General features: G+C 44.5%; 1 protein-coding gene across 3 annotated transcripts in view; it reads right to left on the reverse strand.

Annotated features, from left to right (window-relative positions):
- Positions 1 to 16046, reverse strand: part of GNE (glucosamine (UDP-N-acetyl)-2-epimerase/N-acetylmannosamine kinase) — a 45459-nt gene extending 29413 nt beyond the window's left edge. The window contains exons 1-2 of one of the 3 annotated variants that reach the window (XM_033084779.2): positions 15917 to 16038; positions 3132 to 3340 (exon numbers count right to left, since the gene is read on the reverse strand). In XM_033084779.2, the coding sequence (XP_032940670.1) occupies positions 3132 to 3340; positions 15917 to 15967 (260 nt within the window). In that variant the 5' untranslated portion in view covers positions 15968 to 16038. Of the gene's footprint in view, positions 1 to 3131; positions 3341 to 7269; positions 7343 to 15916 lie in introns of those variants that run through there. The other 2 variants (XM_033084781.2, XM_033084780.2) reach the window with 2 other exon arrangements.
- Positions 16047 to 17667: the final 1621 nt, after the last annotated feature.

Consider the following 17667-nt stretch of genomic DNA (forward strand, 5'->3'; position numbering starts at 1 on the left):
GGTGGCCCCAGCGATGAGCGGGTTCCGCTGCTTGCCGGCTGGGCTGGTGCCCTGCCCCAGGTGCTGCGTGGCAGTGGGCAGGAGAGCGGCGGAGAGCCTGCTGGTGTCGGGGGTTACAAGCCCGGCAGAGCTGCTCAGAGGGGCCCAGCAAGCAGGGGCCGGGCAGTGCCACTGTTGCACCACCACCCGTGGCCGGGGAGCACTGCTGCTGCCCCGCTGCCTAGGGCCGGGGAGTGCTGCCTCTGCCCCGCCGCCCGGCGCTGGGGAGCGCTGCCGCTGTGCTGCTGTTGCCCTGCCACCCAGGGCTAGGGAGCGCCATCGCTGCCCCACCACCCAGGGCCGGGGAGGAGTGCTGCTGTGCTGCCGCTGCCCCACCGCCCGAGGATGGGCAGTGCTGCCATTGTGCTGCTGCCTGGGGCCGAGGAGCGCTGTGGCTGCGCTGGCGCTGCCCCTCCGCCTGGGGCCGGGGAGTGCTGCCACTGCCCCGTCACCCGGGGCCGGGGAGCGCTGCCGCTGTGCTGCTGCTGCCCTGCCACCCAGGGCTAGGGAGCGCCATCGCTGCCCCACCACCCAGGGCCGGGGAGGAGTGCTGCTGTGCTGCTGCTGCCCCACCGCCCGAGGATGGGCAGTGCTGCCATTGTGCTGCTGCCTGGGGCTGAGGAGCGCTGTGGCTGCGCTGGCGCTGCCCCTCCGCCTGGGGCCGGGGAGTGCTGCCACTGCCCCGTCACCCGGGGCCGGGGAGCGCTGCCACTGCGCTGCTGCTGCGCTGCCTGGGGCCTGGCAGGCTCCGGCTCAGCTCGGGGCTGCTGTGGGATCGCACTTCTGGGTGGGGAAATTTCCGAACTTTGTTCATATATTGGCCGCTCCTGAGTGTAACCCGCACTTCCGGGTTGCGATCATAATCTTAGTCAAAATGGTGCGGCTTATTATTGTGAAATTACTGTACTTTGCCTAGTCTCGCAGACAGCAAAGGGTTATGTGATATAGAGATATGGGCCATGTTTGTCCTTTTTAGCAAATGAAATGGGATTACTTTACTTCTCTAATCAGACAGGGTACAATTCAACTAACCTGTCAAGAAGTTCAACTGCTTGGTTTTTTGGTCTGGTTTTGTTTTGAATCAGGTTAGTTTTGTGATGTTGAATTCACCTTGCCATGTCACTGGATGGAAACAATGTCAAGTGCAAAACAAGAAACACAGCACTATAATGTGCAGAAAGAGAACAGTCACCAGTGGAACATCCTGTCTTATTAGTTTGAGGTAATATAACTTCTTCCTGCCCTAGCTTATAAATTGCCAACATCTCTCATTGGAAAGTCCAAAAAGTATCTCTACTTGAAGATACACTTTTACATTTCTAAAAGTTCAACAATACTGAAACACAGCAGACCTGAGCTGAAGACTGATTTCGTTTTCCAGAAAATGGGTTTTCATATCTATTTCACTTACTGGGTCCAATCTAGTAAATGCAGCCCAAGGAAAATCAACTACAATCCCAGAAAAGCTATCCATGCTGTTCCTTCTACCTTTTCCCCAGCAGCCAGAAGAATATCCACCTGGTATGTGGGAAGTCCTTCCAAGGGAAGGGATTTGGACCAAGACATCTCATCCTTCTGGGCAGGTTACAGTAGTTTCATGAATACAAGCCACACGGAGTATAAGCCGCACTTCTGGAGCATCGACAATGTTGATGTCTTTGTCAATAAATAAGCCGCACCCCGAATATTAGCCGCACTTTCGTTCGTAGCGAGAATCCATGTGCAACTTTCACAAATTTGCCAAATAATAATAGGATCGCGGCATAGAGGGGTTTACTGGCTCGGGGCAGGGTCAGGCAGGCTCGGCCCGCTCATGGTTGCCGACGGGGCCGGGTGGCCCAGCTCGGCGCTACGGCTCGGCGGGGCTGCTCGGGGCCGGCCGGGCGGTGCTGCCGCTGCCACCAGGCTTGCTGGGCCCCCCCTCCCGTCTGCACCGCCGCCGCCGCGTTTCCTCGCCCTGGCAGGCACTGCAGGCCCCCGCACTGCCAGGCTCCCCCACGCTGCTGGCCCCGGTTCTGCTGGGTTCCCCTGCACTGCTAGCCCCGGTTCTGCTGGGCTTCTCCCAGCCGCCAGGCAGCCCTGCCCGCTGGGCTTCCTGCTTCTGCCATCCTCCCCTGCGCAGCCGGGGCTCCCATGCACTGCTAGCCCCTGTTCTGCTGGGCTCCCCTGCGCTGCTAGCCCCGGTTCTGCTGGGCTCCCCTGCACTGCTAGCCCCGGTTCTGCTGGGCTCCCCCACCCTGCTGGCCTGGGCTCTGCCGCCCCCGCTGCCCCACCCTGCTGGCCCGGGTTCTGCCACCTGCCCCCCGCACTGCTGACCCCGCCTCTGCCAGGCTTTCCCACCTCTGCCGGGGCCGGCCGGGCTCCAGCTTGGCTTGGGGCTGCCGCGGGCTCTCACTTCCGTGTTGGTAGCTTTTAGAATATTGTTCATATATTAGCCGCCCCTGAGTATTAGCTGCACTTCCGGGTTTCCACCAAAATTTTGGTCAAATTGCTGCGGCTTGTATTTGTGAAATTACTGTACTTGACTGCTTACTTACGGAGAGTTATGGACAGGGACTCTATTCTCTCCCACGTACTCATATACCATAGAAAACCATGTATCTAGCATTTTGTTATTTATTTTGTCAGAAACATATGACCACACTTTCCTGCCTCCACAACACTGCAAGTAAGAACTAACACGTTCCCCTGGGATATGCAATATGTAAGTACTTTCTCCAATAACTGTAAAGCAGGAGACCTGCAATTTAAAATGACCAAGGAGGCTCTTTGCTCCATGAAAATTAAAAAACTGTAGCACATTTCCATTTGACAATCACCAGTTTCAGGGAAAAATGCAGGACATGAGTTTCTCACTTCATACAGTCTGTGGTCCTGTTTAGAGTCTCAATTACAGCATTTGCATAAAACTTTCTAGAATTCCACAACTGGCTGAAAAAAAAATCCCATAAATATGCAATCTTACAAGGAGCTGCAAAAGAAAATTCTGGGGAAAAAAAGTTAAACTTTGTTGTATATGCTTATGATGCCAATGTTTGTATTATTAGTCCTAACACCTCAGAAAAATATTGGCAGATAAAAATTCACCTTACCCATAATCATCAATCAGATGGGAACCAAGCACTACGACATCAAGCTCAAAAAACTGTGGTTCTGCCTTAATACCAAACATAATGGGAGCTAATTTTGAATAATCAGCACGGTTGCAAGTAGCAACACAAACACGAAGTTTGTGGTTGTTTCCATTCTTCTCCATGACTTCCCTCTGTTTCTGTTTCGAAAGATTCTTGAAGTACACCTCCTGACATAACAGAGAAAAAAAAAGTGTGTCATTAATGATAGTAATACAGTTAATGAACAGTACACACAAGTGCAGGCCAAACTGTGGGTACACAGAACTACTCCACTGATAATGGACATCTAGTACCTAACAGAATGAACAAAGCTCTGTTTCCAAAATTTAGAATAGAAAATTTTTTTTTTGTTAAAATTTGATTTTAATACTTCTATTTTTACAAATGGAATACAAAAATTCTGTATAAGCAACATTTAAGTATTATGAAGGTTAGCTGCAATTAAACAGTAAAATGAGTTCTCCCTGTTCTGATGGAAATCTTTCCATAAGTAGAAAAATTATTCTGCCTTAATAAATGAAAGAAAGAAAATATCATATTCCAAATTACAGAATGGAACAATCCACTGACAGACTCTGAAACAAAAAGAGGAAGTTCTTGAGTAAAACAGTTTATGTATCTCCATTAAACACATTTTGGCAAGGTAAAGCAAGTTAAACATTTACTCCTAAAGCCTTACATATCCTATTGTAGGCTAAAGTACATTAAAAAAATCAATACTACAGCATTAGCTTCAAACAAACCAATTAAAAAAGAATACAGCAATAATAACCCCAAAATAACCCATATTTCCTCTCCTCCCAAATAGAAATTACTAATGTGTTAGCAAGAGTTTAAGTACCATCCTTTTGATATGTTATGCCAGATTTTTGCTCCACTGTGCAGACTGAACTTTTTCTGGCTTAATGCACAAGGCTTGCTTATCCTTGACTCAAAGCAGTATCAACCACTCTACTAATTTTGCCAGCTAGAAAAGTATGACAGTACATGATAAAATTAACAGTAGAAATTCCATGCTCCTTTTAGTTTGCATTCAGATTTTTCAGTAAAGTTCTAAAAGAAAGGCTACCTTGACATCACACTCTTATGAAACTTACAAAATTCAGCAACTTTCCAAGATTTCTCTATTTTTAAGATATTAGTTTAGGTTTCATCACACATGACAAAACAATGCTTTGGTGTAATAGCAATATTAGGGTGATCAGGAATCTATGCCAAGTTGTCAAAGGTAAAGTGGTATCTCTAGTCCATCTGTAATTCATTTGGTTCTGCCAAACTATGACTGGACAGACATTAGCCAGACTCAGATCTAACAGACCCACTGCCTTTCCTCATTTCTAAAACAACCTCTCCTTGGAGGTGGTTCTAAACAGGATGTCCTGTCGCTATTTATGTAAAATACCACTAATTCAAATAAAATGGTGATCAAGATGTGAATGCCACTTCTGATACACCTATAAGCTTGTCTTTGAAACTGCATGAACAATATTAATAAAACTAGAGGCAAACCTCTCACAAAACTCTTCAAGTTGGCCACTGCTGCATACATATTCTATATTCTATTCAAAACAAGAAGCCAAAGTAATAAACTGCAAAATAAGGAAGTGACAAAGCAAACTTATCTGAAGCCAGTTATTTCCAAGCTACTTGTCTGAGCTAGGACAACCACAACCCCTCTGACAAAGCAGTTTCTTTTCATTTATGTACAGTAGGCTTTTAATAAGCAGAGTAGTTTTTTGACCTCCTTTTTTCTTCAAGCATTGTCTGAAATTCTAAAAACCTTCCATCCAGACACAGAACATACCATCTCCTAAAACAGCAGGTCTGTAAGTTGATAAAAAATAAAATCTTATTTTTCACCATAACTACAGATCCAACAGAACTGAATAACTAGCCCACACATCTTTCCAGCCATGAAGATCACATTTAATTACACTTGGTATTTGGCTGCAATAATTGTCTCTTGAAATAATTTCAGAGGTAGATGTAGAGACACACCAAATCTGTCTGAATTGACTACAATCAAAAGCAATTCCTTGTATCTGTCCATTTCAACTTTTGCTAACATTATATTTCCAAGCAGAATTATTTCCAGTACTGCCTTAAAACTCTCTAACACAGTAGTTTCAAAAAGCTTCCAAGGGAGCCATGCACAGGCCTTGGTGCAGACATGTTTTCTATTGCTGTCAATTTTAAACATCTGCTTATCTGAAGAACCAAAATATTTACCCAATCATAAGGCAGATAACAATGCAATGAGTATCAACTGCATGTGGAAATTTGCCACTAATTAAAGTGGCATACTGTTTTCTAGGATAACTTGGATGTTTCCTAAAGAAACATGTGATGTATTGCTACATCACAGTTTAATAACAAACATTATTCTAGCTGGACCCTGACCTTTTTTGAGCCTAAATGCAAAAATAATTCTGTATTTTCAGACAGTATTCACAAGTAATGGCCAAGTCCCTCCTTGGGAAGAATTCCTTCAAGAATTCCTTCCAGTAATGCTCTAGCTATAAAATTTAGTTACCACTGCAGTTTTAGAATTCATTTAGCTTTTGTAGGCAAGTCATCTCTTTCAGAACTGTTCACCAAAATTATTTAAAATAACAAATCACTAACATTTGCCTCTTAGTTTCTAGATGTTTGATGATATACTGAGTTTGATCTACATAGACCTCTCTAGTTGGGGGATCCTCCTGTTCCAAGGTCTACCTCTTCCACCCTGCAGGGATGAGCAATCTTTAGCAGAAAGGACAAGAAATAAAACAGTCTTCCATGAAGGACTACTTGAAATAATTAATCTGCATGTGCTCTGGTCTACTGCTCTCCTACATCCCACCCTAAATCTTTTAGATTATTACAGATTCAAGGACTTTTTAAAACTGGGAAATTCTGGGCCAGACTTTACATCAGAGCCAAGTAGCTACTATTTCTGTTAGTCCCCAGAAGATGAGACACCCCTTAATCACTGTTTCACAAACAAATGACACCAACTGTATATTCTATACTCTGCATTCACACCTCTGCAACATTGGGTTATAAAATCTCTAAGACGTTGGAACACTCCCAGTCTCTACACTTTGTGTATGCCCATGTGTTGAGGGCAATTTCACCTTCCCACTTGCTTTGCTGTGCCATACAGGATATTCTGCCCTGAACTCTTCCCACACCCCACACCACTATGTGCGCTCGCACCACCCTTCTCCACCCATGGGTGAGACATCAGCTCTACATTACCTGGGTGCACACACCTGGGGCCTCTTCCAAGGGCCCAGTGTAGGGGACCAAACACCAAAACAAGTCATTCACACACCCTCAAACACCTCTGTGAGGGTGGAAAAGCATCCATCGCCCTGAACATGTTAGGGCAAAAAATGCTCCCCACCAATCCCCATCAAGAATGTGGTTGATGTCTCCACCAGGCCCCTTCCTGGTGCAAGGAATCACTCTCTCTGCTTCACCAGAATACGGATACACCAAGAATCACAGAATAAGATGATTCCAATGCTGAATTGAAAGGGACACACATGGATCATCGAGTACAACTCTTACTCCTGCACAAGACATCCCAAGCATCCATCTGCCCGAGAGCATTGTCCAAACGCTTCCTGAACCCTGTCAGGCTGGTGCTGTGACCACCTCCCTAGGGAGCCCATTCCAGCCACCCTCTGGATGAAGTGCCTTTTTCTAACATGCAGCCTAAACCCGCTCTGACACTTCCGGCCATTCACTTGTTACACAAGGGGAGGTTCTGCCCTGGTACTATCCCAATTCCTCACCCCCCACACGCCGGGAAAAGCCACGCCTGCGGCCCGCAGTTCTCTCTGTTCTTCCGGACAGTGCCCGGCGCACCATTCCCCTGGGGGGCTCTGGATCCCCGCTTTTCCCGGGGAAAAGCCCGCGCCCACATCTCTGGGGCTGTGGGGGACTTTCCGTGGGGACGCGCCCCAGCCCAGCGCTGCCCCTTCCCCGGTCCCGGCGGCGGCCCCGCCGCGCTCCCGCCCCGCCGGCCCTGCCCCGCCGCCTCCCCGCACATCTCCGGCGGCCCGGCCGGCCCGGCCCGGGCTCTGCGCGGCCGCTTCGCAGTCACCTTGCCGTACGCCAGGACTGGACCGCCCGCATCCGCCGGCAGCAGCCCCGCCCGCACGGGAAGTGAGCTCACAGGACCACAGAAAAGACCTGTGAGGGCATCGTATACAGTTAGGACCCAACACCACCTTGTCAACCAGACCACAGCACTGAGTGCTACATCCAGTCGTTCCTTAAACACCTCCAGGGATGGTGGCTCCATTGCAACGGCAGCCCATTCCAATATCTGATCACCCTTCCTGTGAAGAAATTCTTCCTAAAGAGGAACCACATCGTTGGGGTGGGACAGTCTCTTCTTCTCGGTTTGTATATGGAATACTCCATAGATACACATCTCAGCAATCTAGTTGAAACTGCTGGATATCTCACAGCTTCAGTGGCGGCTGCCATCGTGCTAAGAGCTTTTAAAGTGAGGGCTGTCAGGGGACTTCGTGGGGCTGCTGTAGAGATGCATTGTTAGGACAAACACAGCCTACAGGGGTGTATGGAAGAATAAGGCAGTTGCCTGATCCTGCAGGCTGTGAGGAACTGCAGCCCTCCAGTCACGGCACCTGCCAGTAGCTCATGAAGAGTGCCTGGGTGGGATGCAGAATTTTATAAGTTTGGCATTAATTCAGCCCAGAGTGTCGCCAAATGACAGCTTCATTGAGGTACAGCACAATCAAAAAAGCTGTTAAACCAACTACTAGGTGTTGCTGTCATCTGTGTTCCAGTGGACTTTAAAAGAGATGTAGTTCATTTTCTCAGGCTGGAAGTGTTTTGAGGTCAAGTCTCACATAAGTGAAGTGACTATGACTTGGATTCTATTTCAATACCTGAGGCACCATGAGTAACAACAGCAACCTGTGCCCACGATATTGTGCTATGAAAACAACTACCTAAAACATTTCAGTAGCTGGTGACAATTCTTCACTCATTTTTATCTCTCTGATCTCACATTTGTGTGGCATGAGTCTAGTGTGGTAGAGCCATATATCTGAACAAGCCTGTACAACATTCAGCTATTTGGTACCTGAACTTTGCCACAGTTTTTCAGTCCTGATTGTATCTCTGTTCACCTATATAATACCTGAGGGGTGTCAAATCCCTTCTAGTTTTGCCCTTTAATTCTTAGAAAAATTAGCCATAAGAGTGACTCCTGTGTCTTACATACCTAGAAGAAGGTAGATGCAAGGAACAAGGTAGTTGCATTTCTGGCCTTTACCAGGGAGAAAAAAAGTTGACTTTCCTAGCAGTTACAAATATTTGTTTAAAAAGACTTTGAGAAACAACTACTGAAGTCTTCTGCTAAAAGAAAAAATATATTCAATAACAATTATTAAAGTAAAAACCATTTAAGACTTGCCCTTGGGAATTTGAAGGGATGATGTGACTATTACCCAAGAGAGCTAGAAAGGATCTTATGGTGACGTTCAGAAAGTCCTCAGACAGCTGTGCTTCAATGAGTCATAGCTCTTTAAAGACTCAGTGTTTTGAGAATATTGTAGCACACCCACTTCTGAAATTACCAGTCATCTTTGCTTGCAATACCAACCACATGTAGTAATAGTGACTTGAAGGCACCTTAGGTTCAATTCATGTCCAATTCAAATTATTTTCATTGTTCTCTGCATCACTAGACTTCCTCTATGCACATTGTTTAAAAACCCATCTACATTCTGGAAATGTCATATTAAATAAATTTGAATTGTGTCCTGTAAATGCTTCCAGGTTAAGGTTAACAGCATATCTACGGTTGGTTTCACTGAAACAAAATGCTGAAGAGCCTGAATTATATTTGAGCATGAGTGTATGGAAGTATGAACATATGGACAGACTCTGGTTTATACTGGTACTAACAGAGCTAGAAGCAACTACCTTGAGAGTTAATTACTCTTACAACAGCATCAGTGTATCACTTAATACAATTTTTCTGTAAATGTTCTAATGGTGTTTCAGTGTGTTGTGGTAAAAGATGCAGAAGAAACAAAAGTTTATGCTCCTTTTGGTATTTCTCTCTCACATACCTCACATATTACATAAACAAGATTAGATTTTTCTTGTTACTGAGCCCTGCCTCAAGGCCCTTCAGCAGAGAGACAAATGCTATGCAGAGAGATGAGATGGGAGGAGGAGCCTCAGCCCATTGCTCTAGTTGGTTTTATGCTTTGCTGCTCAAAGCCTCCAATGACACTGTGAAGCCTTGACAAGGCCGTTGCTGTGAAGGGGTTCATTAGAAGAGTAGGGTCTCAGTATCCAGCTAATTCATTGGCACTTCCCTCATGAGAAAGTTTTGCAGGAATAGTAAAGGCTCTGCAGAGACCATTAAATGGACGTTAGCGTCAAAGTGTTGGGAAATGTCGGAGATAGGAGCTTACTAATTTCGGGAGAGGTCATGTTGCTTAAGATCTGAACAGAAGAATCAAGATCCGTGGGTTTGGTTTGCAGCTGGTTTGGATTTGTTGGAAACCCATCCTGAAACAGGTGAACTGGGATGGTCTGTGCATGACAGGGCCCAGGAGATGGATAAAGTGGACAGACAGAATCAGTAGCAGTCTGATCTGCACTGGTGATAAAGCACTGTGTTGCTTATTCCCGTCTCAAAGCAGAGCATTATGACTTTTCAACGTCTATATGATGTGAATCTTTTATTACTTTCCCTTAATTTTTCATTTATGTCAATTTTTTTATGTCAAAGGCACTTCCACTAAGATTTTCAAAAGCAGCTGTCCATACCAATTCTGTACTGTCCAGCCTAAAACACTTGAACGCAACTTGAGTTTTAAAAATCAGGGCTTTCAGAAAAGCAGGTCCTTCTGACACAGCCAAACTGATAAACTGAAGATTCTGCCACAGTAGTGTTCAGCTGCTGTGAATGCAGTCCTTTACAAACATCCCTTGTAGGAAGAGACCAAGTACCATGTACTACGTGATATAAGGAGAATATAAACAGTTACACACAGTAGGGCAAGCCTAACAAGTTTTACCTTCCTGCATGTTCCTGTTTGTTCTTCCCAATTAAAACTACCTGGTGAGCTGAGCAGTTAATAGCAATTGTGGGCAACGACTTCACAGTTCATATCTGATGTTCCAGAGAAGGGGAAGAGATCAGGGATAAGACAATGACATAGATGATGTGAAGAGAGAAGTTTTGGGATTTATTCTCTTCTCATCACAATACAGATCTCTTACATCTTTGCTCAGTGTCTTATGCTAACACAAAATGGGCATCTACATGTAGCTAAGATGGTAAGACACAGAATTCCCAGCTAAGAGAGATGAAATCAGTAACTATATGAAATTTTTTTCTTTGTCTCTGGAAAGATACTGTCCAAAGAAATCAGTGGAGCTAGTGGAGGGAACGATCTTAACTGAGGGACCTTATCACTATCTAGAGCTACCTGAAGGGAGACTGTAGCAAGGTGGGGATCAATTTCTTCTCCCAGGTAACAAGTGATAGACAAGAGGAAATGGCCTCAAGGTGTACAAGTGGAGGTTTATTCCTAGATATTCAGAAATATTTATTCACAGAAAGGGTTATCAAGCATTATTAGCAGTTGCCCAAGGAAGTACTGGAGTCACCACTCCTAGAATTATTTAAAAGGCATATAGATGTGGTACTTATGATTTAATGTTGGACTTGGCAGTGCTGTATTAATGGTTGGACTTGATGACCTTAAGATTCTTGTCCAATCTAAATATTCCATTAGTTTGTGTTAAAATCAAGTGCTTCAAAAACCCAGGTAACAAGCAGAGTTGTGAATCTCATTGACATAATTAGGAAAAAATATCCCATACTTTTTTCAGAGTTTCCAATGTTCTATAAAACATTGCAGTCCCTTTTTGCCTTATTGGAAAGATGGCATATTCTGGTGTCTGGCGTATTACAAAATAATGGCATTTGCATGTATCCTATAAAATGTAAGTAAAGTTTATTGTAGCTAGCTAGACTTGTAGAATGCGGTAAATGCATGACATAAAAAGCAACCTCTGTTCTAGAGAATTCCTTGATCCGGAGTGTGTGTGTGGGCTAAGATAATATCCATCTGAAACCCATGCAAAGCACTGGGAAGAGTACTGGAAATCTCAATAGTTTGTTTTTTATTTTTTTCCCCAGTTCATTCAATGTCTTGAGCCTTTATCTTAATTTCAGCTAAAAAGAACACCAAGCCACTAAAAATAGTGGAACTGACCCACTTTTTGCTGTCATCATGTGACTAACTCTGCCTGTGTGATCAGTTTAATTCTGTTTTCTTCACTTGTAATCAGTGCTGTTAAGGTTACAGCTTGTCAGTTTGTTCTAAAGCTACACTCCTTGTTCAGTCCTGCTGGATTGATTGCTGCTGATGATTTTTTGACACACATCAGACATCCACTGGGAAATCTGACACAGTACAACATATCCAAGCTGGATGCAAACCAGTTGGTCTTGACCAATGATGGCAGCCTAGGCTGGGGTGATTCTTGTGGTGTAATTCTTCCTCTTACTGTGTTGCACATTTACACCCCTTGATCAGTAGACAATGTGGTTCACTTAAAACAGCTTGGGGTATGTACAAAATGGAATGAGTAGAGTTGCTGTACATACTCACAGTATTTGAACACGAGCCAGTGCAGACACAACTTGATTGGAAGCTGTCATCACTAGGTAAGAGAGTGGGTAACTTTACCAAATACAAGATCCCAATTTCCACCTCAGGTACAGGTGGGATAATTATTTGTTATATATGAATATATATATATTATATATATAATACATATATATTATATATATATAATAATCATATATGTATATATGAATACCTGGTTGAGGAAACCATGCAGAAGAAACAGCCAAGTTTGCAACAGCCAAAGATGCAAATGTCTCTCATTTGGGAAAGGTTGGAAAGATAATTCTCTTAAGCTTTCCCAGTTCTGATGTTAATACTGCCTAATTTTTTCACTTCAAATTTACATGAAGTACTGAAAAGAAAGTTAGAAGTCTGGCAGGAAGAAGGAATCAAACTCTAGCCACTATTAACAAATACCTCCTGTGTTGCATACAAGTCTAGAGATTCCTTATTGCTCTTCTTGTCCAATTGGTTTGGTTTTGTGTTTGGTTTTTTTGTTTTTTTTGGTTTTTTTTTTGTTTTTTGTTTTTTGTTTTACCTCCCCTAATCCTTCTGAGGCTCTGTGGCAGCCTACTTGAATGCAACTGTGTTTTTCAATGTGACTGCCTGATGATTAGTCAATATTTGACTAATTTCTAATTTTAAGAAATACTAATTCTGTTACATAATTACAAAAAATCCATCAAGAAGTGATCCAATATCAGTACTAAAGATAATAGTAAATATGTAAATAATAGTAAACATGTACTTTCACCCTTTATGTCATATTAAAATAATTTCTTTCATATGTAGTTTGTGGATTTTGGCTATTAACTGTACTAAGACAAAAAATGTGATGAAAGAAGAAAATGAGATTGTAAAATTACAGCACAAAGCAGATGAGACAGAGAATATAAAATGGACAAAGAAGTGTAGCAGTAGCTACCCTTCACTAAGTCTGTATTCTCCTGACTTTTAACACGTGAGTTATTCAAATGTCTCCTTTAATTATGTGACTCTCAGAGGAACCTTAAATCCCAACCTATTACATGGCTATGATAATTCTGTGAAACAAATTCAGATTTTCTATTTGAAGAAGCTTGTAGAAATGCAACAGAAGACTTAAGTGCCGTCAAAAGCACAGTGGTATCAGGTATTCCTCAAAAGTACATCTGTGCTTTTAATTCTGGGTCAAGAATAAAATCTTGTTTTTTGAATTGTCTGTAGCCCTTATTTTCATTACCAGAAATGTCCAGAAAAAATGTGCTTTTTCCAAACAACAAAAAAAAGCCAAGGAATAGTAAAAACAAGCACACAATTTTAGAAAGAGGTTCTGTTTCTAAAGCCTTCAACCAACAAACCTTCTGTAAATGTGCTTTGATTGGACAGTAAATCAAGTTCTTGATGATGAAGAGCAAATCTTTGGAATTCAGCATGACATTTAGGGAAAAAAAACCCAAAAAACCTCACATACTAAATTGCCATTTATTTCTTTCCTTCCAGCTCTTTGATACTGGAAAAAAAGTCACATGAAGAGCATCTGAGTCAGATGTTATTCTAGAATAGTCTCATTTTCTCAGCTGGATTTGCTGTTCTTTTATTAAAGCTTTGATTTAGTAGCAGATGTTTTAATGAAAAATTGTCCAGAATTACAGAGACATATAAGTAACTGCTAAAATATTCCCTGATTTTTGTAGGAAGAGCAACTCTTCAATAGACGTTCCAACAAACACCCATGTCCTTAGGTTGTGTCGAGTCCCTTCAGGAAAGACCATACACTATTAAGAGAATAGCAGCCTATTTTGCCCAGGCCTTCTGTGTGCCAGGGTGTAAGACGTTACTCAGAATCATCTGGACACAGACCATTTTCTGAGAGGCTTGTCTGAGTACTGCCTATCTAAGGCAGTATTTATAAACTCAGCCTGAATGTCCCTGACAAGGAGACTCCAGATTGTGAGAGGCTCTCCCTCTTGCTTTTCCTGTGCTTTTTGAAACCCTTTTGCATGTCTCTGAAAGGCAGTTATGAAATACTGGCACTGTGTGGAATGCTCTCATGCCTCTGTTTTCTCACACAAAAGATCCAACGATCCAGCTCAATCTTTTAATTAAAATTAGAATGTAATTACAATTGTAAGGAAAAGCATACAATTTGAACATGATTTTGAAAAGGACATTCCTGTATTTTCAGAGCTAAATACTTAATGGAAAAATCACTATGATTGGCTTCTACCACATGAAACTGTGCTTATTTACAGAATATATTATGGCTGTCCTTGATTCTGCCCTAGTGTCAATTTTACATAGCCCATAAAAATCTTCCTTCTCCAGGCAGCACAGTGTTGGTCGGAATCATGTCTCTGAGTGTGGGCCACTGACCTTCTTACTCGTTAAAATTCTCCAGGCTGCAGGTTGACTTGTTAAGTGTGATATGTTTAAGGAGCAATGCAACTGAAGTGAGAAATCTTCTGGTAGAAGAGTGCTCCCAAGTCAGACAGTCCACATAGTTCCTGTGTACTGACATTCTCATTTAAAACCTTGGGAGATATGCAAACATTGTATAATTACCATCAGCAACCTTGATTTCCTTATATGAATGAACTTTTGTCCCTGAGTTGGTTTACTCTTTAGTATCTGATACGCAGACATGGTGGTTTCAGATTTGGACTCAGAGCACCGTAGGAAAAAACTTCTACAAGAGGGCAAAAAATGTCAATTAATTTCTTACTTAAAAATAAATAAAAAAGATATATTTTCAGTGCTTTTTTGAAATCTGTTTCTTAAAAGCCTAAATCTGAGTCCTAGATGGATGCCTTCACTGGTGAATATCCAAGGTGATATTTCTCAACACTTCCAGATCTCAGGGAGACCTGGTGCCAAATCTGAAATCAAAGCTGGCTGGAACACAAGAGGAAAGGGAGGATATGTAAAGAAAAGCTTCAGAGAAAGAACTGACATGTAGGACATTCAGATTGAAATGGAACAGCCTTCTTTGCGTGATGGGCACACACTTTTTGTTTTGTATTTTGTCAGACATCACCTCTCATATCTGCTCCACACCCTTCAGGCGTACAGAGAGCTGTAGCTCCTGGTAGTTAAAACCAGCTGGCAGTCAGCCACAAAACCTGCTCTGCAGGTGGCAAAGTGAATGACCTGGGGCAACAGCATCAGCAGGACTACTTCCTGCAGTGGCACTTCTGGCGAAAGAGCAAAGAATCTGGACCCATCCCACGGGCCTTGGCCCCCTCTCCAGTTCCGTCTTCCCTGCCTTCCTGCACCTGCTATCCTCCCTGCTGTACAGCTCTCCTCTGCCTTCCCTTCAGTGTTGTGTTGTCTTCACCTGTTAGCTGAAAGATTTCTGAGAAAACCTGAAAAAATTACCCCACAGAGCTCAAGTCCCCGTGTTATCCCACCTGTACTCATGCCTCTTCTCCGAAACCCTGTCCACATCCTGCTTGAGTGAATCCTTTGAGCGTTTATGCTTTTCTTCCTAAAGTGCTTGTATAGCACCTGGCAGGTGGGGGCCATTGATCATTTCCACAGGTACATAAACAAAAAAAACCTGAAAATTATTGTCCTTGCCAAGACCACCTTCCAGGGTAGGTTAACCTAATGTGGGTGAATGTAATTTCTCATCTCCCAAATAACAGAAAGGTAGTCACAGTTAAAAGAAACAGTGTGCTTGCTTTGGGAAGGTCACCGGCTCCCCACAGCTTGCTGTGGACGGGGTAATGAAAAGAGATTACAGAGAAAGGGCACAAATGGGCAACCATTCAGCACAGGTCTCACAAGAACTTCTAAACGCCCGGAACATCAGCCGGCGCGGCCCCAAAGCCCGTGTGCCCGGCGGAGACACGGCGATACAGAGGCGGGTCCCGCGATGGCCCTGGAGACGGCGCCGCCGTGACATCCTCGCCGATCGGGCAGAGCAGCTCCCTCCCGGCTTCATCCCCCGTGCCAGGAGCCAGCTGGGCGGAGGGCTCGGCGAGCGCTGCCCCGCTCCCTTCCTCCCTCCCTCAGCCGCGGCTCGGCCCCGCAGCGCCCCCGGGCCGCCCGCGGCCCCCGCGCCCTGCCCCGACTTACGTGCGGGCCGCGGGCCAGCGGGTCCCGCCGCAGCGGCGCGCTCGTCCCCATGGCGGCCGCCGCTCCCCTCTGCTTTGCCGGGCCGGCTCCGCCGCTGCCTAGCCGAGAGGGAGCCGAGAGGGACCCGGGGCCAGGGCCACGCGGGAGAGGCGCCCGGGGCCCAGGCCAATCCTGGACCGCCGCCGTAAGCAAGCGCCGCCCTCCGCTCGCGGCCGTCAGGCGCCGGTTTGATGAGCGGCGAGGGGCTGAGACCTCTCGGTGTTCTTGGTAATGCAGGCGTGCTGGGGCCCACGGCTTTGGGACCCACTGCGTGTGCTAAGGCCGTCCGGTATTCCTGCACGGCAGCGTGGGAAGCGGGGTCCTACTCCGGTTGTTCCCCGGTATCGCCTCCTAGTGCTGCCCCGGGCCTCGGGGAGCCATCCCCGGCTCGGTACCTTCAGAGCACTCACAGCGGTGAGGAGATGCAGGCAGCCTTACTGCTGCCAAGCATCTCTGTGGATATTACCCGCTAATATCCATGACACCTAGTGCGTTTAACATCTCCAAGACTACTCAGATCCGGTCAGAACAACAGGAATCTGCAGCTGTTTCAAGGCAGGGAACCTGTCAAGTGAGTTTTCCAAACACAGGTCTAGAAGACAGCAGCAGCCAGAGCTTCACAAGTCTGATTCCAGTTTCTTCCTGTCTCGAGACAGTGTTTCAAGGCAGTGACATGCTGTGTCTTGCAGCTATACCTCTGGCCCCTCGGAAGTCCTGCATGTGTGCACCCTGTCCCAAGGCAGCCCTGAAGTTACCCTTCTCATGCAGAGCCCCAAACTGCTCTAGACACCTGTATGACCGCCAATTTCCGTGTCATCTTGGGGTACTTGCAGTTCTTTAGTGAATGTCTTTTGATTTTTGAGATGTGTGCCTTAGTATTTGCAGAGAAATTCCTTGTCTCTAGCTGTTCTTTCCTGCTTGTTTTTCCTGGAACACAGAGTGACACATAAATTTATAGCACTTTAGTCCAGTAAGTAGGTCAGCACACAGCACCTGTAAATTTTACTGACTGGCTTTTTCTCTGTGACCAGTTTTACACCTGTACACAAACAATTCAACAGTAGTGGGTGGCCATAACTATTGCTGTGATATTCTTTTAATTTGCATCAGTGTGTTATACTGGTATCTGTTTTGATTTCTCCCCTATAGACTTGGCAGTTTATAATTTTTTTTGCATTCTGTTACTACAGTGTTCTCCTCGTTGCTCATATTATCCTGTTAAATATCTAACAGGTAAATTACTAAACAAAACATCAGAACAAAAGGAAGGATGATAAAGCAGCACAAAAAACTCTATAAAGGTGGTCATTTGTAGAACTGGAAAAGAAGGAGACATTTTCTTAGTTTGATGTGAACTGTATATTGCATTTCCCCCCATTTTACACAGCTTGAGATCTGTGTAATTATCTTTTCCATATATTTTCCTGCTGAGTGCTTTGCTGTCCTTTCTTTATCTCAGAAACATACATTATTTCTTCTCTCTAGTCTAATCTGAAACCCAACAGTGTTATACTCTGTTCTACTGAAGTCTCGTCCTGCACATATGCATTTTCAGCTCTTATTTCTCTTCAGCACTGAAACATCCAAATAACAGATTTTCTTCTCCAAGGGCTGCATTACACAGGTGTATATGTGTAGGCATACACATAAATATATATGTAGGTATATAGGTTTTAAACATATTTGCCAGCTGTGGGAGAAAACAAACTGTA

Source organism: Catharus ustulatus, chromosome Z (genome assembly GCF_009819885.2).
Source record: "Catharus ustulatus isolate bCatUst1 chromosome Z, bCatUst1.pri.v2, whole genome shotgun sequence".
Taxonomy (NCBI): Eukaryota; Metazoa; Chordata; class Aves; order Passeriformes; family Turdidae; genus Catharus; species Catharus ustulatus.